This window comes from Anolis carolinensis, unplaced genomic scaffold (genome assembly GCF_035594765.1).
Source record: "Anolis carolinensis isolate JA03-04 unplaced genomic scaffold, rAnoCar3.1.pri scaffold_13, whole genome shotgun sequence".
Taxonomy (NCBI): Eukaryota; Metazoa; Chordata; class Lepidosauria; order Squamata; family Dactyloidae; genus Anolis; species Anolis carolinensis.
In genome coordinates this window covers 5161126-5187329 of record NW_026943824.1, presented here as the reverse complement: position 1 = coordinate 5187329, position 26204 = coordinate 5161126, and the positions used below count along the sequence as shown (strand labels likewise).

Sequence of the window (26204 nt, the reverse complement as noted above, 5' to 3'; positions counted from 1 at the left end):
AATACTTCTGGAACATGTTAATACAGCTCAGAAAACATACAACAACCCTGTGATCCCGGCCATGAAAACCTTCGACAACATATTCAACAAAGTACATATCCAACATTCTGTGACCTGTGGGTTTCCACACCTTTGACATCTCAATTTTCTATGGAAGCTCAAAAGTAACCTGGTGTATTGGCCAAGTATTCTGTGGAAGTTCAAGAACTTCCATAGAAATATGGCTTATTCTAGAACTTGTATTTTCTATCTTTTCAACTAAAAAAAAGGAATTTATGCCTTTGTTTGTACTGCTATCTAGTGGCCAACTCAAGACAGCACTTGACTCACTCTTTCCGAACACAATTTGAAGCTTTCCTATTCTGTTCCTATGCCAAATTCCAAGTTTATAGCCCTTAAATTGCTTGCTTTGAAGCACAACCCAACTTCCATCCATATCACAAATATTCCAAGAAATTATTCCCATGGCTCTCGGTGGGGCTTATTCTTGGAGAATGCAATAAAAAGTTTCCAGTTGTCCAACCAATTCTTTCAATCCAAACATTGGGATTTTTCATTCCCATTTATTTCTCAACAACACAAACAAAACAAATCTATGGTATTTCGGTCTTTCTTTTGAAACAGTCAACAGTTTCACTTGGGACCAGTCCTGAGCTCTCCGGCCTTCCTTTGGTGCCATTTTAAACAAAAGTGACAGAACAACACAGAAAAAAATTCCCCTTTGCAAACAAATCACACATTTGGGGTTTCCAACTGAGAATACGAGGTCTGAATAGATGATTTCTGTCTGGGCTCCTCAAAACCCATTTTGAGGCAAATAGTAATTCAGCTCCATAAACGGAGGCATGTTCGTTGGGAGCAGAAAGCGTAACAATGCTGCCCTCTTTCGGGAAGCCACAGATAATCTCAACAGTGCTTGGAAGACCCAACACCCAAACAATCCAACCAATGGGATAACATGAACAGATCTGGGCACAAGAAGAGCATTTGGCAAACATGATCTGCCCTGAGTTGGCCCCCAGTCTCTGTAGTTTCCATTCCCAACTACAATGGTCAGCTCTGTGACCCTGGCAGCAGGGCGGAGGTACAAGATCATGTCTGGGGGTCTCCGTGGCTTGTTTCGGACCATTTCTGTTCCTGTCTCCGAGTGCCATAGATGTCATTTGGGAGCCACTCCTCCTCTCGGGTCCTTGGCTTGACTACAAAGGCCGCTTGCTGTCCAGGATGGCCTTCCAGTCGTCGGCCCAGGAGTGAAGCCTGCGGCGGGATGAAGGCAGCTCCAAGTGCTTGTTGTGGCACGCCGTGAAGAGGATGTGCTCCCAAGTCGGCTGCTTCTCGGCTCCTGGAAGGCAGAAGCAGCAAAGACACTCAGGAAATCAACCTAGCCTGAGAACCATATGTGCGAAAGGGGTCTAGGAGTCTTAGAGGAGTCCTGAGACAACATTGTGATGTGGGAGCTCAACAAGATAATGCGATTCTGGGTTGTATCAACACATTTATTCCATCAAGATCAGTGGTTCCCAACCTGTGGGCCGTGAGACTTAAAGTCTGTGAGACATGTGGGGAAAATCAGCTCTAGATTATTGAATATGATTTTTTGTGAGCATACGGCGACTACTGAATGGCATATGTTCTGTATCAGAAACTACCATGTTTCCCCGAAAATAAGACAGTGTCTTATATTAATTTTTGCTCCCAAAGATGCTCTAGGTCTTATTTTCAGGGGATGTCTTATTTTTCCATGAAGAAGAATTCACATTTCATGTTGAACATTAAATGAACATGTATTATATACTGTACAGTAGTTGTCATCACAAACCAGCATAACCAGACAAACTGTGAATCCTATCAAGAATTTCTTGTTACTACCAATATTTCCATGTACAACACTCTATGATACGTACATTTACCGATCCTATATGCTCTGGTGTCCTGTTCGGTGGGCATGCTTCCAAACAAAAACTTTGCTAGGTCTTACTTTTGGGGGAGGCCTTATATTTAGCAATTCAGCAAAACCTCTACTAGGTCTTATTTTCTGGGGATGTCTTATTTTAGGGGAAACAGGGTAGAGCCAATGTGGTCTATCCAATGCAATTTTCTGAATCAGAAAACTGAAGTTGACCAAAAATTGATTTGTAACCCTTTTGGTACTAATGTTGGAGTGGTCCCTGGTCAAAAAAAGGTTGGGAACTCTTTCCTCTGCGACTATGACTTCCCACTATCTAGACCAGGGACCACTCTCCAACATTAGTACCAAAAGGGTTACAAATCAACAACAACTCTTTATTGATTAGTCAATTTTGACCATATCAAAACATGTGAAACATACAAAACGTACACACTTACCCATACACACAGTAAAACCATGTATAGATACAAAGCATCCCGGCCTACTAGCCTACCAACCCACTCCTAGGTATTTGTGCAAATACAGAATAAAAAGATTAAAATTAAAATTAATTATTCCCTTAAAGTAAGGTTTAAGTGGGGGCAAGGGTAAGAAAAACTAGTGGCTTGTCCATAGTAAATTTTAAATTTGGGTTTTGTTATTGGCATTAATATCACAGCTCTCCGCTTCCATCTTCTCATGGATGGCAAGCGCTTTTTGCGTAAAAAGAGTCAGTTTCAAAATAGTTTTTATCTGAACCCTGTAGAAGGATGTGCAGTTTCTCCTTATTCTCTAAATGAGGATGGTTCTCCAGCAGAGGCTCTAAATTGCAAATCAATTTTTGGTCAACTTCAGTTTATTTGGGGTGCTCCAGACACAATGGAGCAAAAGATTCAAACTGCAAGAAAAGAGATCCCACCTAAACATTAGGAAGGACTTCCTAATGGTAAGAGCTGTTTGACCATGGAATATGTTTCCTTGGAGTCTCTTTCTCTGGAGTTTTTGAAGCAGAGACTGGATGGCCTTCTGTCAGGGGTGCTTTGGTTATGCCTTCCTACATGGCAGAGTGGGGTCAGACTGGATGGCCCCTGTGGCCACTCCCAACTCGATGATGATGATGATAATAATAATGACAAGTGATCCAATACAACATCCAGCATAGTGATCTTGTTTACTGTGCACTCATCTCGTAGTGTATCAAATAATTACAAAGGCTGCATATATAAAAAGTGTGTTGGCAATAAGAAAAGTTTGGAAAGCTCTGCCCACCTAGAACATCGGGCCTGTCGTCGATCAAAAGGTCTCCAGAGACCACCGTCTTGTCCCGAGTGAGGACAATCTGCTCCAGAAACTCTGGGCCCAAATGCTTCTCCACCCAGGCATACTGGAAAGCAGAAAGAGGAAGAAGAAAGAGGGACGGTAACTACTGATGGGCCAAGATTGGGAAAGGACGGCTCCTCTTTCCCAATGAAGTCACAAATGCCAAACCACAGTGACTCATAAAAACAGACAACAGCAGAGGAAGAGGTAATTAATGCTTCAGTGCTGAGCCAAGGTGAGAAATGGAAGACTTTTCTGATACAGGTTTGGGGTTTTAGCCTGAAAATCTGTACCGCGTGAAACATTTATTTTCTCTGTGTTCAGAAGGGAACAAACCTTTCCTGTGCACATATTGCTTACCTTTTCATAGGGGCAATAGCGGTATTTCTTGATGGGGCTTGTGCATATAAAGACATCAGTCCTATGTGGACAGAAAGAAAAAAAATCATCAAATATTGTGTTATTAAAATATGGGCAATGGTAGATACCGCTGGCTTCACTTTGAACGCATCTACACTGTAAAATGATTGCGGTTTGACACCATCATAACTGTTGATGTTTCACAACAATCGTAGGAGCTGTAGTGGCACATTGGGTTAAACCGTTGTGCCAGCTGGACTGATGACCTGAAGGTTGGCAGTTCGAATCTGCGAGATGGGTGAGCTCCCGTCTGTTAGCTCTAGCTTGTGGGGGCATGAGAGAAGCCTCCCAGCAGAATGGTAACACATCCGGGTGTCCCCTGGGCAACGTCTCTGAAGACAGCCAGTTCTCTCACACTAGAAGTGACTTGTAGTATGTTCTCAAAAATTATTATAATAATATTAATCACAACATAACAATGAAGTCAAACTGTATTAATTCTATAGTGTGGATGCACCCCCCCCCCCATGTTCAGCCAAACTTCATATTGGATTTTCTTAGAAAATGGCACGGCACTCACTCTTCCAGCTTTGCCATTTGCTTCACGGCTTCCACGGCGCCTGGGATTGGGTCCAATTCGAGGAAGAAGTCCTTGGACTCCCAAATGCTAATCGCCTTGTCCTGCAAGGCAATAAAGCAACTTTGCATAACCAAATATCCATTGAAAGCAAAGAGGAAAATCAACCAGCCAAGGGTGAGCAAATAAATGGATCCTGCATCGAGCAGCGGGTTGGACTAGATGACCCATGAGGTCCCTTGTTCCAACTCTGTGGGTACATCTCCAATGTAGGGAGATGCCCCTATTGCAAACTCCTTTTGCAGCTAACACTCATGCAGGAGGGAGATTCAGACTCACACTGAGCTCAGGCTCGATTTGCCCATATTGTTCGGAGACCCAGAACCCACGCCGGTCCTCCAAAGGGATGCAAGGCATCTCCGGGAATCTGGCTTGGAATTTCTTCAAGAAGCCGCCTTCAAAGTCAGCTAAGACGCCGTCCATGTCAATCAAGACCCGGAGCCGCCTGAGGCCTGGGCTGGAAGAAGAGGAAGCCCCCCGAAAGAAGCCCCCGAAAGTGAAGAAAGGGCCGTAGCAGCCCCGCTGCAGGTGCAAGAAGGAGCTGCCTAGGAAAAGCATGGCTTGTTTTTTTTGGGGTACAAGCAAGAAAAATGGGCAGAGAGAGAGCACCGTCAGGCCCTAAGGATGCCATAGGAATAAGAAGGCCATGTTAAGTCCTTCCTTTGCATTGCAGCCTCCACAGTGGGGGGCTGAATGAATAAATAAATATTTTTGGTCCTTTGCAGCATTGAAGTCTCTTCTCTGCAATGCCCCATGCAGACACTGAAGACGCCTCCTGCTCTTAGCCAGGGATCAATGGGGTTGACCCAAATTGACCCCTTAAAAGGACAGATTTCCCCACCAAACTCGACCCCAGAAGGGCTGTGGTTTGCAAAGAGGACTGAAAAGGGACTCACCTCCAGGGTGTTGCTAATGTTTCCTCCCAAATTGCACCCCAAAAGGGACTGGTTTCCAAGAGTGCGCAATTATTGCATCCCAAAAAGGAGATGTCTCAAAATGCACCCCAAAAAGAGACTTGACTTCCAAGAGTTTGTGCACTAATTGCACTCCAAAAGGAACTGAATTCCAGGAGTTTGCACCCCAAAAGGGATGGACTTCCTGTACTGCACGCCAGGTTTCCTACGGTTTGAAAACAATGCACCCCATAAGTGACTCACTTCCATGGTTTGTAATAACTGTTCCCCCTAAAAAGGGATTAACTTCCTAGATTGCACTCCAAAAGAGCGTGGTTTGCAGGAATTCGATAATATGACATTGCACCTCAAAGGAGACCGATTTCCTGGGGTTTGCAATAATTGCACCCCAAAAGAGAGACTTCCAGGGGTTTGCAATAATTGCACTCCAAAAGGGACTGACTTTGCAAAAATTGCACCCTAAAAGAGAGAGATTTCCAGGGGTTTGCAAAAATTGCACTCCAAAAGGGACTGACGTTGCAAAAATTGCACTCCTAAAAGGACTGACTTCTCAGGGTTTGCAAAAATTGCACCCCTAAAGGGACTGATTTCCTAGGGTTTGCAATAACTGCACTCCAAAAGCGACTCACTTTGCAAAAATTGCACCCCCAAAGGGACCAATTGCCTGGGGTTTGCAATAATTGCACTCCTAAAGGGACTCACTTTGCAAAAATTGCACCCCTAAAGGGACTGATTTCAAGGGGTTTGCAATAATTGCACTCCTAAAGGGACTCACTTTGCAAAAATTGCACCCCCAAAGAGACTGATTTCCAGGGGTTTGCAATAATTGCACCTTAAAAAGGACTGATTTTCTGAGGTTTGCAATAATTGCACCTCGAAGGGGACTGATTTTCTGATGTTTGCAATAATTGTGCCCCAAAAGGAACTGATTTCCGGGGGTTTGCAATAAATGCATCCCAAAAGGGACTCCAGTAATTGCACCCCAAAAGGGACTGACCTTCCAGGGGTTTGCAATAACTGCACCCCAAAAAGGACTCACTTTCCAAAAACTACACCCCAAAAGGGAGTGACCTCCTGGGTTTTGCTAAGATCACACCCCAAAAGGAACTGATCCCCCCCCCCCCAAACTGCACCCCAAAAGGAACTGAGTTCCTGGTCTTTGCCAAGACCCCCAAGGGCCTGCCTTCTCCCGCCTTACTGCTCCATTCCTGCTTTCCTTTTCATGAGACAGATCCGCAGGGCACTACTCTTCCGCCTTCCTCCTTTTCCAAGGACTTCCCGCAGGAGGGAGGCATCCGCACCATACCGCTAGACCCCTTGCAGACCGGCTTAAATACTCTAGACCCCTTCCTCTTTCTCTCTCTCTCCTGGAGGAGCCTGGGATTTGTAGTCCGGGGCGGGGCTTGGCACTCCCACCCCCAAGGTCAATGGCAGTGGCGTTCTAGGATCTCGAGGGTGTCGTTCAGGGCACAGGCGCTAGAGGGCACACGAAGCCCCATCCCAGCTCCAAAGGGGAATCCAAGGGCTCTCTCCATACACTGCAATGCAGAAAACATATTTTGCTGCAGAAGCCATGGGCCCAAGGTTTTTTTAAAGTCCCTCCTTGAAGTCATAGCCACTATGATGTATTTTAAATGCTTTTAATGGCATTGTATTATTTCTATGATGGCTGCCATTTGTTTTGTGTTGTCGAAGGCTTTCATAGCCAGGATCACAGGGTTGTTGTATGTCTTTCGGACTGTGTGGCTACATTTTGATGATTAATTGTTGATGGACTGTTCTGTCTGCCCATTCTATAATAGCCCCATTGTTGAGGTGTTGCCACTATTATACCGCACTTTTTTGTCCATTTCAACTGTGAAATTACCTTTCCCCATTTCGGAACATTTTGCACTTTGCCTGGGATCTATGAATTAGTCTCTTGTTTTTAACACTGTATGTTGCATGTTGATTTTAATGATTGTTTTTATTGATGCTGACGTTTTTATTCGGATAATTGTGTTATTGCTTTGTTATTGTTATTTGATTGTTGTGCTGGGCAAGGCCCCATGTAATCCGCCCCGAGTCCCTTCGGGGAGATGGGGCGGGGTATAAAAATAAAGTTATTATTATTATTATTATTATTATTATTATTATTATTTACTAACTACCCCCCCCCCCCCCCAATGTCCCCAGGCAGAAAGTAGCTAGTAAATGTAGCCATTCAATGCAAATTAGGGTGATTAACTCCTCACCCTGGACTTCCCACAGATATGTATAAACATTCCTTGCTTAGGGTTGTTGTATGTCTTTCGGGCTGTGTGGCCATGTTCCAGAAGTATTCTCTCCTGACGTTTCGCCCACATCTATGGCAGGCATCCTCAGAGGTTGTGAGGATGCCTGCCATAGATATGGGCGAAACGTCAGGAGAGAATACTTCTGGAACATGGCCACACAGCCCGAAAGACATACAACAACCCTGTGATCCATGCCATGAAAGCCTTCGACAACACATTCCTTGCTTAGTTTTTCCATACCTCACAACCTCTGAGAATGCCTGCCATAGATGTGGGCGAAACGTCAGGAGAGAATACTTTATTTATTTATTTATTTATAGTATTTATATTCTGCCCTTCTCACCCCGAAGGGGACTCAGGGCGGATCACATTACACATAAAAGGCAAACATTCAATGCCTTAACATAGAACAAAGACAAAGACAAACTTGGGGCTCCGAGCTGGCCTTGAAGTCATGACCTCTTGGTAAGAGTGATTTGTTGCAGCTGGCTGCAGCTGGTTGCTCAACAGCCTGCGCCACAGCCCGGGCCCTTCTGGAACATGGCCACACAGCCCGAAAGACATACAACAACCCTGCCATTTATTTATTTTACCATCCCACAAGGATAATAATAATAATAATAATGTGGACGATGAAGCGGCAGCTCCCCGTGGCCGGAATCAAGTTTACTCTCATGAAGCCGAAAAATGTTAAATGGCCTCTGTGTCTCTCTATATATGTCGCATGTCTGGTGGTGGCGCAGTGTGTTAAAGCGCTGGGCTGCTGAACTTCCAAACCGAAAGGTCCCAGGTTCAAATCCCGGGAGCGGAATGAGCGCCCGCTGTTAGCTCCATCTCCTGCCAACCTAGCAGTTCGAAAACATGCAAACGTGAGTAGATCAATAGGTACTGCTCCGGCGGGAAGGTAAGGGCGCTCCATGCAGTCATGCCGATGGCCACATGACCTTGGAGGAGTCTACGGACAACACCGGCTCTTCGGCTTGGAAATGGAGATGAGCAGCAACCCCAGAGTCAGACATGACTGGACTTAACGTCAGGGGAAACCTTTACCTTTACCTTAATGCAGGGGTCCCCAAACTTTTAAAACAGGGGGCCAGTTCACAATCCTTCGGACCATTGGAGGGCCGGACTATAGTTGGCCACCGAGCAATAATAATTAATAATAATAATAATAACAATTATAATAAAGAGGGTTGGAAGAGACCCCTTGGGCCATTTAGTCCAACCCCCTTCTGCCTCTGTGCACCAAAAGCACAAGCAAAGCACCCCTGACAGATGGCCACCCAGCCTCAATGTTACTATTAATAATAATAATAATAATAATAATAATAATAATAAGGGTTGGAAGAGACCCCTTGGGCCATTTAGTCCAACCCCCTTCTGCCTCTGCGCACCAAAAGCACAAGCAAAGAACCCCTGACAGATGTCCATCCAGCCTCAATGTTACTATTAATAATAATAATAATAATGATAATAATAATAAGGAGGGTTGGAAGAGACCCCTTGGGCCATTGAGTCCAACCCCCTTCTGCCTCTGTGCACCAAAACCACAACCAAAGCATCCCTGACAGATGTCCACCCAGCCTTAATAATAATAATAATAATAATAATAATAATAATAATAATAATAATAATAAGGGTTGTAAGAGAAAAAGAGACCCCTTGGATCATTTAGCCCAACCCCCTTCTGCCCTTGTGCCGTGGGGGCCGGATAAATAGCTTCAATGGGCCGCATCTGGCCCCCGGGCCTTAGTTTGGGGACCCCTGCCTTAATGGCATTGAATGTTTGCCATGCATATGTGCATTCTGATCCACCCTGAGTCCCCTTCATTGTGAGAAAGAAGGGCGGAATAGAAATACTGCAAGTAAATAAATAAAATACTATTTTCTTCCATCTTGACTGTCGGGGGAGAGGAAGAGGCCTGAGTCTGTGTGTGAGGAATGGTGGGAGTTGGAGTCCAAAACACCGGGAGGGAAGGCCCAACTGGGCCCAGGCCTGCTGTAAGGCCTTGAGGGAGGCCGTTGCCACGGCGACGGCGCTGTCAAAAGGCGTCGGCCCTGGGAAGTGACGTCGCCACGCGAGAGCGCGGGCCCTGATTGGCTGTGGCGTCATCGGGGCTGCGTCCTCCGCCCGAGAGCGAGGCGGCTGCTTGTGCGGCCTGCTGCTCGGCCGCCGCTTCGGCCTCCAAGATGGCGTCGGCCCTGGAGCAGTTCGTCAACAGCGTCCGGCAGCTCTCGGCCCAAGGTCAGTGCCGCCTCCGCGCCTCCTCCGGGGCTGGGAAAGGCCGGGGCTTCAGGCGGGAGAACTAGGCCGCATCCCTGGCGCCAGGCTTGACAGCGAGATGGGGAGCCTCACGCCCCGGATAAGAATCGCAGAGAGGGAGCCTCTTTGATAAATAATTGTAATAAATGAATTTAATTAACAATTGTAATAAATAGGTTCAATAAATAAATGGAATTTTTATTTATACAGTAGAGCAGGGGTCCCCAAACTTTTTAAACAGGGGGCCAGTTCACGATCCTTCGGACCGTTGGAGGGCCTTAATAGTAATAATAGTAATAATAATAACAACAACAATAATAACAATAAATTTATTCTTATATCCCGGCCCATCTCCCCGGGGGGACTCGGGGCGGCTCACAACAATAATAAAAACAGTGACAAATTACACATTGTAAAATCAAACATGAAAAGCAGTCATACAACAACAAAAAAGAGGGTTGGAAGAGCCCCTTTGGGCAATGGAATCAATGGAGTCCAATCCCCTTCTGCCTTTGTGCACCGAAAGCACAAGCAAAGCACCCCTGACAGATGGCCACCCAGACTCAATAATAATAATAATAATAATAATAATAATAGAGGGTTGGAAGAGACCCTTAATAATAATAATAACTAGCTGTGCCCGGCCACGCGTTGCTGTGGCAAAGTGGTGGTGGTATTGGTTAAAAATTGTTGTGTAATTTTTATTTGACTTTATTTGCATTTTTATTAATTTTATTGTAAGTTATATTTTTATTTATTATATTTTATTATTTTCTTGTATTATTTTTAGTTATTTTCTGTTATTATAGTATTTTATTGTATTAATTTTTTAGTGTTTTTAATTATTTTTTATTGGGTTGCTAGGAGACCAAGTTGGAGGAGCTTAGCCTTCTAACTGGCAGCAATTGGATAAAAGCAGTTATTCCTCTCTCTCTAATTAGGACTTTATTTTTCTTTTCTTTTTGTTGTATCAACCTAGAGGCGTGGATGATGGGTTGTGTTGTCAAATTTCGAGGTTGGGGGGCCTGTAGTTTTGTTGTTTTGTGGGTTGCCGTGATGGCATCACTCTTTTATATATATAGATAATAAAGGGTTGGAAGAGACCCCTTGGGCCATTTAGTCCAATCCCCTTCTGCCTTTGTGCAACAAAAGCACAAGCAAAGCACCCCTCACAGATGGCCACCCAGCCTCATTGTTAATAATAATAATAATAATAATAATAATAATAGATGGTTGGAAGAGACCCTTAATAGTAACAATAATAATAATAATAGAGGGTTGGAAGAGATCCCTTGGGCCATTTAGTCCAATCCCCTTCTGCGTTTGTGCACCGAAAGCACAAGCAAAGCACCCCTGACAGATGGCCACCCAGCTTCAATGTTAATAATAATAATAATAATAATAATAATAATAATAATAATAATAGAGGGTTGGAAGAGACCCCTTGGGCTATTTAGTCCAATCCCCTTCTGCCTCTGTGCACCAAAAGCACAAGCAAAGCACCCCTGACAGATGGCTACCCAGCCTCAATGTTAATAATAATAATAGTAATAATAATAATAATAATAATAATAATAATAATAATAATAATAATGTTGTAAGAGAAGAAGAGACCTCTTGGGTCATTTAGCCCAACCCCCTTCTGCCCTTGTGCTGTGGGGGCCGGATAAATGTCTTTGATGGGCCGCATCCGATCCCCGGGCCTTAGTTAGGTGACCCCTGCAGTAGAGTCTCACTTATCCAACATAAACGGGCCGGCAGAACCTTGGATAAGCGAATATCTTGGATAATAAGGAGGAATTAAGGAAAAGCCTATTAAACATCAAATTAGGTTATGATTTTACAAATTAAGCACCAAAAACATGTTATACAACAAATTTGACAGAAAAGGTAGCTCAATACGCAGTAATGTTATGTAGTAATTACTCTATTTACGAATTTAGCACCAAAATATCATGATATATTGAAAACATTGATTACAAAAATGCCTTGGATAATCCAGAACCTTGGATAGGCGAGTCTTGGATAAGTGAGACTCTATTGTATGTTTATGCCCACCCTGCTTTATCTTTCCATACAGAGACTCGAAAGTGGCTCACAATCAGAAACATTACAGGGTTGCTGTGATTCTTCTGGACTGTCTGGCCATGTTCCAGAAGCATTCTCTCCTGACGTTTCGCCCACATCTGTGGCAGGCAGCCTTGGAGGTTGTGAGGTCTGTTAGAAACTAGGCTAGTGAGGTCTACATATCTGTGGAAGGTCCAGGGTGGGAGAAAGAACTCTAGTCTGCTGGAGGAAAAGTGAATGTTGCAATTACAGTAGAGTCTCAGTTATCTAACATAAACGGATCGGAAGAACATTGGATAAGGGAATATGTTGGATAATAAGAAGGAATTAAGGAAAAACCTATTAAACATCAAATTAGATTATGATTTTACAAATTAAGCACCAAAATACCATGTTTTACAACAAATTTGACAGAAAAAGTAGTTCAATACGCAGTAATTACTATATTTACAAATTTAGAACCAAAACATCACAGTGTATTGAAAACATTTACTACAAAAACATTGACTACTAAAAGGCAGACTGCATTGGATAATCCAGAACTTTTGATAAGTGAATGTTGGATAAGTGAGACTCTATTGTAATTAAATTAGAATTTAATGGCCTTGCAGCTGATTAACTGCAACATTTACACTTCCTTCAGTAGACTAGAGTTCTTTCTCCCACCCTAAACCTTCCACAGATAAATAAACCTTACTAGCCTAGTTTCTGATATACCTCACAACCTCTGACGATGCCTGCCACAGATGTGGGCAAAATGTCAGGAGAGAATGCTTCTGGAACATGGCCATACAGATGGGAAGATTCACAGCAACCCAGTGATTCCTTCCATTAAAGCCTTCGACAACAGAAGAAATGTTATTTTCAGTCAGGAGGGATTCCAGGAGATGCCTTTAAGTTGCCTGTCAACTTATTATGTCTCAATGAATTTAAGTTTTCTCTTAGACAAGGAATGCTTAGGCAAGGAAGTTTTGCTGGTTCCTTTCTCTGAAATCTACAGATGACTGCAACTGCTATTCCTTGTCTGTTTCCTTTCCAAGTATGAACTAGAGCTGACCCTGCCTTTACTTTATTACTGTCTGAACCAGAATGTAATGGCATATTTCCCCTGTTTTAGGGCAAATGACTCAGCTTTGCGAACTAATCAACAAAAGTGGAGAACTGCTAGCGAAGAATCTGTCTCACTTGGATACCGTGCTTGGTGCTCTCGATGTGCAAGAACACTCCCTTGGCGTCCTTGCCGTTTTGTAAGTCATGTTTTCTCAAAAGTTTTCATCCTAAATGTCTCTGGATTATGCTACACTTTAGGGGGATGCCTTGCATCCTTTTCACTGTCTCTTTTTAAATGCTCACTTTTCTCTTTGAATTGTTAACTCTTCTTGTATCCCCTTGCCTTTTCAAAGCTGTAAATCACGCTTGCTTTCCAAAGCGAAAGATTTCCTCCTTTGCTCTGTGGCTTGACACATGCCTCAATGCCCGATTGAGGCCTTACACATCAAGCCTGTGTTTCTGTCCTTGTTTTTAGGTTTGTGAAGTTTTCTATGCCCAGCGTCCCGGACTTTGAAACATTATTCTCGCAGGTCCAGCTTTTTATCAGCACTTGTAACGGGGAGCACATCCGATACGCCACAGACACTTGTGAGTTCATTCTGCCCTCTTGCATGTTCTCAACTTTTAATGAGTTTTCTTCTGCGGAGGTTCTCATGTCTTTTCTCCTTCTCTCTAGTTGCTGGCTTGTGTCACCAGTTGACAAATGCTCTTGTGGAACGGAAGCAGGTCAGTAAGTGCAAGATTGGGCCCTTTCCACAAGATTATGACCCCATCTTCATTGCTATATAATCCAGTTTCTGAATTCTGGATTATATGGCTGTATAGATTCGTATAATTCAGTTCAAATCAGATAATATGGATTCAGAAACTGGATTCTATGGTAGTGTAGATTCAGCCTATCTGGGTATTGTAGTAGTCATTGAACAGGAGTACAACAATGTGATGCAGCCGCTAAAAAAGCCAATGGGATTTTGGGCTTCCATCAAAAAGGAGTCTAGTGTCTAGAATAATATAATATAATATTAATAATTAACTTATAATATAATATAATATTAATAATTAATATTACATTACAGTAGAGTCTCACTTATCCAAGCCTCACTTATCCAAGCCTCTGGATAATCCATGCCATTTTTGTAGTCAATGTTTTCAATATATTGTGATATTTTGGTGCTAAATTTGTAAATACAGTAATTGCAACATAACATTACTGCGTATTGAACTACTTTTTCTGTCAAATGTGTTGTATAACATGATGTTTTGGTGCTTAATTTGTAAAATCATAACCTAATTTGATGTTTAATAGGCTTTTCCTTAATCTCTCCTTATTATCCAAGTTATTCGCATATCCAAGCTTCTGCCGGCCTGTTTAGCTTGGATAAGTGAGACTCTACTGTATATAGATATAGTACAATATAGTAATTTATTGCCAGCATTGTGCTATGCTAATGATATAATATTGTATGTAAATTTAATTTGTAAGGCGCTCTGAGTCCCCTTTGGGATGAGAAGGGCGGGATATAAATGTATAAATAAATAAATAAATAAATAAATAAATAAATAGAAGTCATGGTGCCCCTCTCTTTGGCTTTGGTCAGACCTCACCTGGAATACTGTGCCCAAATCTTGTTCTATAGGACTTCTTAACTTTTTACCTTCTGGGCAAAGAAGAGTTACATTATAATCAAAGTCCGTAGAAGTTCCTTTGGGTGGGATTATAATTACAGAATTCCCCCAATGTCTGGGGAATGCTGGGAACGTTAGTGTACAACATTGGTCTTGGATATCACCTAGGTATCTTGGGGTCCTAGGCCTTGTCTTTAATGTGTAGCATGATGGATCAGTAGATGTCTTTTTAAATTTCTAAGTGTGCCCCCTAAAAGAAATTTAACCAAGTGGGCCCTTGTTCGTTTCTCACAGCCCTTGCGAGGAATTGGCATTCTCAGGCAAGCCATAGACAAAATGCAGATGAATACCAACCAGCTGACCTCAATACATGCAGATCTATGCCAGGTAAGGAATTTGTATGCTGGCCCCTGGGTTCCAGGTTGAGCTTTAAAGGTTTTGGAGCCAACCCAAGATTTTATCATTATATTTACTTATGTGACCTTATTTGTTTTATGATTTGTTTTATTGTCAATTGACTTGTTTTATTGCTGTTTTTATATTGTCTGATGTCTGGGCTTGGCCCCATGTAAGCCGCCCCGAGTCCCTTCGAGGAGATGGGTCAGGGTATAAAAATAAAAATATTATTATTATTATTATTATTAGCGGCACTTTGTCCTGTGCCAGGAGAATAGCTGGCAGTCGATGGAACAATTTAAATATTGAGGTAAAGTAGTGATTTCTAAATGTAGCAATAATCAATATGACTACTATTGATTATAGTTGTTTTATACCTGCAGCTATTGCTGTATTTGAATGATCTTATCAAGGGGGGGGGGGGTTTGTAACATTTATGCTGGTTGTTACTGTTTTTATGTTACTGTTTTTGCACTTTTTGTATTTTGTGTATTTGCACCTTGAGTGCTTTGTGAGCCGTTCCAAGTCCCTTTGGGAGATGGTGGGTTATAAAGTTATTTATTATTATTATTATTATTATTATTATTATTATTATTATTATTATTATTATTACCATGTTTTGAATTAATTGCAATTTATGAACTGGGCCCAGAGATAGCCAGGTGTACACTGCGTTGCAGAAGTCTAGCCTTGAGTTTACTACTTTTTCGAGATCTTTCAGCTCTAGGAAGGTGCTCAGTTTCCCCCTTAACTTGTAGTGTTGTTTTCTAAAATTAGATGTTCCCTGAATCATCCTGGCAGTTGGAAGCAGTGTCTTAGGTCCCCTCCGTCTAGCTTTTGCGTCATATCTTTGACACAGAATGCAGTGGGAAAACATTGCATGTGGCATTTAGCTGGTAATCTAAGCTGCCTCACTCTCGGCTTTCAGTAGCTTTGCGAATCGGCATTATATTACTTCATTGCCTTGAGGAAGATCAATCTGCCACTTTTTTAATCTGATAAGAGCTATAACTGGTAATTAGAAGGTTGAGAGTGTTCCTGTGCCAGTAAAGAAACAAACTGTACTGAAAAGCTAACAGTTTGCAAATTTGTAATTGGACATGGAAACAGGCAGCGGGAAGACAGGGTCAGACTAAGCCGATTCAGAAATCATGATTAATTTAAGTTTCCAAAACAATCAGTTGTAAAAGAATATTTAGAACAATAGTTAGAATATTTTAAAATTATATTTTACATGTAATATTACTAATAATCTATATATATAAAAGAGTGATGGCATCACGGCGACCCACAAAACAACAAAACTACAGGCCCCCCAACCTCGAAATTTGACAACACAACCCATCATCCACGCCTCTAGGTTGATACAACAAAAAGAAAAGAAAAATAAAGTCCTAATTAGAGAGAGAGGAATAATTCCTTTTATCCAATTGCTGCCAGTTAGAAGGCTAAGCTCCTCCAACTTGGTCTCCTAGCAACCCAATAAAAAATAATAAAATACTCTAAAAATTAATACAATAAAATACTATAATAACAGAAAATAACTAAAAATAATACAAGAAAATAATAAAATATAATAAATAAAAATATAACTTACAATAAAATTAATAAAAAATTGTAAATAACGTCAAATAAAAATTACACAACAATTTTTAACCAATACCACCATCACTTTGCCACAGCAACGCGTGGCCGGGCACAGCTAGTATTACAATATATTGATACAGTGCAATATAGTAATTTATTACCAGCATTGTACTATGCTAATAATATAATATTGTATGTAAATTTAATTTGTAAGCCACTCTGAGTCCCCTTCGGGGTGAGAAGGGCGGCATATAAATGTAGCAAATAATCAATAAATAAATAAATACCAAAGTCTGTTATTATGACATCTGCCTTTCAACTGCTATCTGACTCTGTAATTGCTACTCTATTTCAGGGAAATCTTAGAATTATTTCACATTAGGAGGACAAAAAGTAGACAGTTCCTGTCTTTTTCTTTTTGCCGTTATAATTATCACAAGTTGTGTTTTGGTCTGATACGCAATTGAAGCTTTTTTTCCCCTTTGGTTGCGATAGTGGTGGCTCTCTTGAAGCCTAACCCTGGCTGTTTTGTTTTTAGCTCTGTTTGTTAGCCAAATGTTTTAAGCCTGCCCTCCCGTATCTAGATGTGGACATGATGGATATTTGTAAAGAGAACGGGGCATATGATGCAAAGCACTTTCTATGTTACTACTACTATGGCGGAATGATATACACTGGGCTCAAGAACTTTGAACGAGCGCTCTACTTCTATGAACAGGTAGGATTTCCTTCTCCCTGGGTTGAAAGAGAGTTCCTTCTTTTTTCTTTTAATGCTGTAGGATGAGTCTAAAAACAATATATTATGATTATTATATATATTAATGTATAATAATATGTTTATATAATAATAATAATAGTCATTTAAAAATATTTGCAGAACTTTAGCTATTCAGACCCTTTCTATCTTATTTTCCAGTAATTTTTATTTAAGCTTTTAATTATATTATTTACAATTCATTTCATGTGGTACACATATACATAACGATGCATCACATAGCCATAAACATGTATAAAGCATAAATGTACAATTGTTACTTTACCTTATCCTTTTATACATTCTATTTTATTGACTCCCTGTTGTCACTCCAGAATAACTAAAGAAAGACTATAAATCATCCTTAACTATATACTTTGAAGAAAGACCTACAGGGAGCTCATGTCTTTTGTGTGGCTCCTAGTAGCGCTTATCTCCTTCTGCCTCCCTTTTCTTTTTCTGCTTTAGGCTATTACTACTCCTGCCATGGCGGTCAGCCATATTATGCTGGAATCTTACAAAAAATATATCCTAGTTTCGTTGATACTACTTGGCAAAGTGCAGCAGCTGCCGAAGTACACTTCCCAGATAGTGGGTCGGTTTGTGAAGGTAGGACTCTGTGTGGTTTGTCGGTGGTGTCCCATGTTTTCAGATGGGCTCATGACAACTCTTTTTTACAAGTTTTATTGACATGTTTCTTTAGAGATAGTTTGCCATTGCCTTCCTCTAAGGAAGTGGAAGTCAAACCCTGTTTTCCCTTTATTTATTTATTTACTTACTACATTTATATCCCGCTCTTCTCACCCCGAAGGGGACTCGAGAGCGGCTTACAAATCAAATATACATACAATATCTTATTAGCATAGCACAATGTAAGCATTAAATTACTATATTGTACTATATCATTATATGGTAATATTATTAGTAATATTAAATTTAATATATAATATATAATTAATATTATTATATATAAATTATTATTAGTATAATATTGTATTACACTATAATATTGTTATCAATATTATAAGTACAGTAGAGTCTCACTTATCCAATCCTCGCTTTTCCAAGCATCTGGATAATCCAAGCCATTTTTGTAGTCTATGTTTTCAATATATCGTGATATTTTGGTGCTAAATTCGTAAATACAGTAATTACTACATTTGTAAAATCATAACCTAATTTGATGTTTAATAGGCTTTTCCTTAATCCCGCCTTATTATCCAAGATATTCGCTTATCCAAGCTTCTGCCGGCCCGTTTAGCTTGGATAAGTGAGGCCCTACTGTATATGGTAATATTATTAGTAATACAGTAGAGTCTCACTTATCCAACATAAACGGGCCGGCAGAACGTTGGATAAGCGAATATGTTGGATAATAAGGAAGGATTAAGGAAAAGCCTATTAAACATCAAATTAGGTTATGACTTTACAAATTAAGCACCAAAACATCATGTTATACAACAAATTTGACAGAAAAGGTAGTTCAATACGCAGTAATGCTATGTAGCAATTACTGTATTTATGAATTTAGCACCAAAATATCATTATATTTTGAAATCACTGACTACAGAGTTGCGTTGGATAATCCAGAATGTTGGATACGCGAGTGTTGGATAAGTGAGACTCTACTGTATTACATTTAATATATAATATATAATTACTTACCAATGATAATATATAATGACTTATAATATATAATGACTTTCCAATTACGTACCCAGTGGGTTCATGTGGCTCAGTGAGGTTCGAACAATGTTATCTGCATCTTGAGAGCATTTGTTCCCTCATGCAGTCTTAGATTAGCTTGTAGTGCTGTTTATTACACCAGCTTTGCCTTCCCATTGCAGCCCCTTAGCAACGCTTACCACGAATTAGCACAGGTGTATGCGACCAATAAGCCCTCGGAGCTGCGGAATTTGGTGAACAAGCACAGTGAGACCTTCACCAGGGATAACAACATGGGCTTGGTCAAGCAGTGCTTGTCGTCTCTCTACAAGAAGAACATTCAAAGGCTAACTAAGGTGAGGCTCTTTGTGTTTTGGCACCTTTGGATATTGGTCTGAGTTGTGCAGCTATTCCCAGGTGTTCCTTTATTTCCCTGGGAATATTGCGGAGCTGCGGCATGAAAATGGCCCTTGTTGAGAAACAGATGCAAATAATTCCTTGTCTGCCCCACAATGTGCCTTTTCCTATGTGCCATCCATTCTCCTGCAAGCTCCGTTCGGTGTGCTCATCTCGGGCTCGAGGGAAGGATTTGCAAAAAAAATATTTTAAAATTGCATTTTCGAATTCTCATGGTTTTGCCCTGCTGCTTGGTTTCAGACTTTCTTAACATTGTCTTTGCAAGACATGGCAAGTCGAGTGCAGTTGTCAGGGCCCCAGGAAGCAGAAAAATACGTCCTTCATATGGTAAGTGCAGTTGTTTTTTGTAGAACTCCTTTTTTAAAATGTCAAAATGAAATGGAAAGTCAAACCGCTCTTGGCTTTCTTGAATACTCCTCTGATAAATACTGCACTTAAAGTATTTTATATTAAAAGCAATGCCTCAGTCCAGACACAATGGATCCTGGCTCATTGTGCTTATAGTATATTCTAGTAAAGGTTTACTGTTAGTCTATAGACATTTTTGGCTCAGAGAAGAGTTGGTTTCCTTTTAAAAGCTGTCAATTAGGATGAGTAAATGGAAAGATATTTGATATTATTATTGTTATATAAACCTTTGTTTTAACTTCTGTTTTATCATCTTGTGTTTTAAACTGTGTATATTGTTAATGTTAATGTATTTGTGCTGTTACTTTTGTAACATTGTGAGCCGCCCCGAGTCCCCACGGGGAAATGGTGGCGGGGTATAAATAAAGTTTATTATTATTATTATTATTATTATCATTATCATTATCATTATTATAAAGGGACTTTGGTTGCAGGAGTGCGCTTGAAATGGGACTTTTGCTGTCCAGGAGAAGGTTTTAGTGTCAGATGCTATTAAATATTAAATCTATTTCCCTTCACAGATAGAAGATGGTGAAATTTTTGCAAGTATTAACCAGAAAGATGGCATGGTCTGTTTCCATGATAATCCTGAGAAATATAACAACCCAGCAATGCTTCACAACATTGATCAGGAGGTAAAATGATGTTTTATGTTTTCTCTGCTTTATTTTCCATGAACTACTAAAGAGTGCAGTGCCAGGCAGGGATTTTATTGCTACAAGGCTGCATGAAAGCAGTAATATATTGGGTTGAAATCACAGAAACACATAACAGCTCAGTGTTGTGTGTAGTTAGTAAGAAAGGCAAGTCCCCTAGATTTAATGGTTCTTACGCTGAGATTTAATTAATTATAATTCACTATTATAATTGTATATTTATATTACATGCAATATTACTAATAATATTGCAATATAGTCATATAATGTAATATATTGTATGTATATATATTTGTAAACTGCCCTGAGTCCCCTTTGGGGTGAGAAGGGCGGGATATAAATGTCGCAAATAAATAAATAATAAATTTAGTTGCATAAGATTGCAACCATCGGTGATAAGGAATGGCACCCAAGGAAGGGAGCAGGCTGGCAAAAGCAGGAGGCTCCAATCCTTAGTCCATCTTCTGAATAAAAAGGAGGCTTGTAAGGTGCCCACACTCCCAAATAATCTCCATAGGATGCTATTTGTGCCATTCTGTGCATTAGGCGTGTGACAAATGGTGGCAGAGCAGTGGTGTCATAGCAAGAAGGTAGGCAGTCTTATGGGGCCACTTTTTATCATTAAAGCTGGAAGAAAAAAGCCTGTCCCGGCTGGAATAAAGTGCAAAACAGGAGCTTGTGCAACGTTTTGAACCACAGGATGGGACTGTGATGTAAAACGGGTTGAAGCCAATGACTGACTTGCCAAACAAAGGGGTTTTAAATGAATCAAGGGAAGCGGGAGCTTTCAAACATTGGCAGGGTGTCTTGAGCCCAAAAACCATCATGTCTGTCAATCCTAATAAATGTGGGTCTCCCTAGATGCTGAAATGTATAGAACTTGATGAAAGACTGAAAGCCATGGATCAGGAGATCACTGTGAACCCTCAGTTTGTGCAGAAAGTAAGTGTATTATTATTATTATTACTAATATTAATAATGCAACAAGAATGTGAATGTATATTATTGTTGTTTTAAACACTTTATTTTATGATATTTTATACTTGTTGCTGTATTTGGATTGTTGTTTACATGATTGTAATATGTTGTAAGCCGCTTTGGGTCCCATGAGGGAAAAAAGCGGGATATAAAGAATTATTATTATTATTATTTTCCCGGAACTTAGCTTTTTCTGTTTACCTGCATACTTTCTAAAAGGCTTTAAGGGGTTAGTGGGAATTTATTTATTTATTATTTAATACATTTATATCCCACCGTTCTCACCCCAATGGGGACTCAGAGCAGCTTACAAATTAAATTTACATACAATATTATATTATTAACATAGCACAATACTGGCAATACATTACCATATTGTACTATATCTATATATTGTAATATTATTAATAATATTACATATTGTACAGTAGAGTCTCACTTATCCAACATAATAATAATAATAATAATAATAATAATAATAATAATAATAATAATAATACTTTATTTATATACCGCCCTATCTCCCGGATGGGACTCAGGGAGGTTTACAGTCATAAAAGCAAACACAAACATTACATAACAACATAATACACATTATTAAACAAAGTAAAACAATACAATTATAACAATAAATCACACTTACATGACCAGATCAACATTTGCTTATCCAACATTCTGGATTATCCAACGCATTTTTGTAGTCAATGTTTTCAATACATCATGATATTTTGGTGCTAAATTCGTAAATACAGCAATTATTATGTAGCATTACTGCGTATTGAACTACTTTTTCTGTCAAATTTGTTGTATAACATGATGTTTTGGTGCTTAATTTGTAAAATCATAACCTAATTTGATGTTTAATAGGCTTCTCCTTATTCTCTCCTTATTATCCAACATATTCGCTTATCCAACGTTCTGCCGGCCCGTTTATGTTGGATAAGTAAGACTCTATTGTATATAATATATAATTAATATTATTATATTGCATTATTAGTATTACGTTGTATTGCAAAATAATATTATTAATATTATATGGATATACAATCTATATATATAAAAGAGTGAAGGCATCACGGCGACCCACAAAACAACAAAACTACAGGCCCCCCAACCTTGAAATTTGATAGCACAACCCATCATCCACGCCTATAGGTTGATACAACAAAAAGAAAAGAAAAATAAAGTCCTAATTAGAGAGAGAGGAATAATTGCTTTTATGCCAGTTAGAAGGCTAAGCTCCTCCAACTTGGTCTCCTAGCAACCCAATAAAAAATAATAAAAAACACCAAAAACTAATACAATAAAATACTATAATAACAGAAAATAACTAAAAATAATACAATAAAATAATAAAATATAATAAATAAAATATAACTTACAATAAAATTAATAAAAAAATTGCAAATAACGTCAAATAAAAATTACACAACAATTTTTAACCAATACCACCACCACTTTGCCACAGCAACGCGTGGCCGGGCACAGCTAGTATATTATAATATTATATATTATTGTAAATTATTTTGTATATATGTATATATGCATGTGTGTATGAATTTGAACTTGGATCTCCCAGAGTCTCATTTTAATACTCGGACTTTAACACCATTTGACTTATTCAGAAATGTGTCTTTTTTTGGAAGTTCACTGAACCCCTCTTCTTTTCCTTTTGCAGAGTATGGGCTCCCAAGAAGACGAATCAGGCAGCAAACCCTCCAGTTATTCTTGAAAACCCCGTTCCGCTTGCTACTCTGTTCTAGAGCCACGAACAAGCGAAGGAGAACCACCTTTAGGATCTGAGTGTTTAAAAACAAACGTCCCTCCCAACCAAGCAAGAGGACTGACTGTTTCACCTGGACATGGAGGAAATATATATATATATAAATATATATAAATGATGTCTTTTCAGTACTGTATGGATTAAACAAAGAAATGCTCTTCAAAGAAATGGAAAAAAATCTCATTCTGTTGTGGATTAACATTGTTTATGCATTAAATAATTTACTTTTTGTTTTATGTGGCTGGAACGGGGCTGCTTCTGTAATGCCGCCTGTCAAATTCAACATGTTTTAGGCTGTTGGCTTGATGAAAAGCTAGTTGATGTAAAAGCATTTCTGCTTTATAAAATCGAGTCTTCTCAACCAAGATCCTTGCTCTTCACCATTTTCAGATAAAATAAGGCCCCATAGCTTTTGATTTGGGCTTTATCTCTTTTTGTTATGTCCCCAGAATCTCTCAGATGAACAGTAGAGTCTCACTTATCCAACATTCTGGATTATCCAACGCATTTTTGTAGTCAATGTTTTCAATACATCGTGATATTTTGGTGCTAAATTCGTAAATACAGTAATTACTACATAGCATTACTGCGTATTGAACTACTTTTTCTGTCAAATTTGTTGTTTAACATGATGTTTTGGGTTTAATTTGTAAAATCATAACCTAATTTGATGTCTAATAGGCTTTTCCTTAATCCCTCCTTATTATCCAACATATTTGCTTATCCAACATTCTGCCGGCCCGTTTATGTTGGATAAGTGAGACTCTACTGTAATTATATTTATTGATCGTGTCAGAAGCGAATTGAGGGTACAGTTATAATGTACAGTAGAGTCTCACTTATCCAACATTTGCTTATCCAACGTTCTGGATTATCCAACGCATTTTTGTAGTCAATGTTTTCAATACATCGGGATATTTTGGTGCTAAATTTGTAAATACAGTAATTACTACATAGCATTACTTATTTATTTATTTATTAACGACATTTATATCCCGCCCTTCTCACCCCGAAGGGGACTCAGGGCAGTTTACAAGTATATATACATACAATATATTATATTATACGACTATATAGCAATATTATTAGTAATATTGCATGTAATACAAATATACAATTATAATAATGAATTATAATATTACATTGTATTACATCATAATATTAATATTACATGTATATAAAATATATTATAATGTGTTGTCGAAGGCTTTCATGGCCAACCCAATATATTATAATATCAGTATAGTATAATATTATTATATATTATTATATCATTAAATTGATATAGGAGACATTACTGCATATTGAACTACTTTTTCTGTCAAATTTGTTGTTTAACATGATATTTTGGTGCTTAATTTGTAAAATCATAACCTAATTTGATGTTTAATAGGCTTTTATTTATTTATTTATTTGCTACATTTATATGCCAGAGCGGCTTACAAATTAAATTTACATACAATATTATATTATTAGCATAGTACAATACTGGTAATAAATTACTATATTGTACTGTATCAATATATTGTAATATTATTAATAATATTACATGTAAAATTTAATATATAATTAATATTATTATATTGTATTATTAGTATTATATTGTATTACAAAATAATATTATGAATATTATATGTATATACAATGTTATCATTATTATATATTATTGTAAATTATATTTTGTATATATATATATATATACACACATATATATACACACACACACACATACACACACATATATAAAACTAGCATAGCATGTTAATAGCTTTTCCTTAATCCCTCCTCATTATCCAACATATTCGCTTATCCAACGTTCTGTAATCGTATTACAAAATAATATTATGAATATTATATGTATATACAATATGTTATAATTATTATATATTATTGTAAATTATATGTTGTAAATATGTATATATATATACATATACATAATCGTATTACAAAATAATATTATGAATATATGTATATACAATATGTTATAATTATTATATATTATTGTAAATTATATATTGTAAATATGTATATATATATACACATATACATAATCGTATTACAAAATAATATTATGAATATATGTATATACAATGTTATAATTATTATATATTATTGTAAATTATATATTGTAAATATATATGTGTGTGTGTATATATATATATATACACACATACATACACACACACATATATACATATATATAAAACTAGCATAGCATGTTAATAGCTTTTCCTTAATCCCTCCTTATTATCCAACATATTCGCTTATCCAATGTTCTGCCGGCCCGTTTATGTTGGATAAGTGAGACTCTACTGTATTTATAAAAAAAACAAAGTTAAAACTTCTGTATGCCCAGGAGGGAGTTTCTCATTTGGTATCAGCCATGGATTGAGGTTCTGGGTTTTAGCCTGCCACTTTTGGACTCTTGTTTGCTGACGTGTTCCTGCAAGTATCTCTGTAGATCTTAGAAAGCTGTTTCTTGATTTAAAGCTGTTTCTTGATGTTGGCTGGTATCTGAACGGAGGATAGACCAGAGAAGTCAATGCCTTAGTCCTTTTGTTATTGGCTGTTATTTCACCGTGATAATGCAGTATGTCTCATTAAGAGCCACATCCACTGTTTTAACGTGGTGAAATGTGTTCCACCCTGGGCATGCATATTCAGCAGCAAAGTAGCAAAGCGCAAGGACAAATGTCTTCACTGTATCTGGTTGTGATCCCCAAGTTGTGTCATTCAGATTTCATATTATATTATAAATACAGTCGCCTGGCCCTTTAAATCTCAGCCCATACCAACACTGGAGTCTGTTTTGTTTCCATCACATGACTGTCATAAGACTTCTAGGGTTGTACCATTCTTCGAATGAAGGGGGGGAGAAAAATTTGAAAGCCATCATTTTTGGGCTTCAGTTCAGCCAAATATATTATCTTTTCTTCCCTTTTTATTTATATGAGAATATACACCGGCTTTGTAATATAATATACTGCAACCGACCGTTTGAAGGTCCACCCCCCTGCTTTGACAAATGGACCAGGCCAGTCTACGTTTCCCGGGATGGTATTGGACTAAACCATTTGCCCTTGAAGGGGGGGGTCGGACAGTGAAAGATTGAGCTGAGAGCGATCAAATGAAATGTTATATAAATGTGGTCATATTTGC

General features: G+C 38.8%; 2 protein-coding genes across 4 annotated transcripts; one reads left to right on the top strand and one right to left on the bottom strand.

The window, feature by feature from the left end:
• Positions 1-526: 526 nt before the first annotated feature.
• nt5m (5',3'-nucleotidase, mitochondrial) lies at positions 527-6547 on the bottom strand. Of its 3 annotated transcripts, XM_008120817.2 has the most exons (6): positions 6318-6534; positions 4485-4662; positions 4149-4249; positions 3569-3629; positions 3158-3272; positions 527-1342 (listed from the first exon to the last, which is right to left on the bottom strand). In XM_008120817.2, exons 1-6 carry the CDS (start codon positions 6341-6343, stop codon positions 1200-1202), a joined length of 624 nt encoding a protein of 207 aa, XP_008119024.1. In that variant the 5' UTR covers positions 6344-6534; the 3' UTR covers positions 527-1199. The 3 variants fall into 3 exon arrangements, with proteins under 3 accessions (XP_008119024.1, XP_003227631.2, XP_008119025.2); XM_003227583.3 differs by having other exon boundaries at positions 4485-6536; XM_008120818.2 differs by lacking the exon at positions 3158-3272 and having other exon boundaries at positions 4485-6547.
• Positions 6548-9482: 2935 nt separating this feature from the next.
• Positions 9483-23281, top strand: cops3 (COP9 signalosome subunit 3). Its single transcript, XM_062964162.1, has 12 exons — positions 9483-9640; positions 12843-12972; positions 13251-13363; positions 13452-13501; positions 14696-14788; positions 16923-17102; positions 17607-17747; positions 18986-19159; positions 19461-19547; positions 20150-20263; positions 21146-21226; positions 22941-23281. Exons 1-12 carry the CDS (start codon positions 9586-9588, stop codon positions 22992-22994), a joined length of 1272 nt encoding a protein of 423 aa, XP_062820232.1. The 5' UTR covers positions 9483-9585; the 3' UTR covers positions 22995-23281.
• Positions 23282-26204: the final 2923 nt, after the last annotated feature.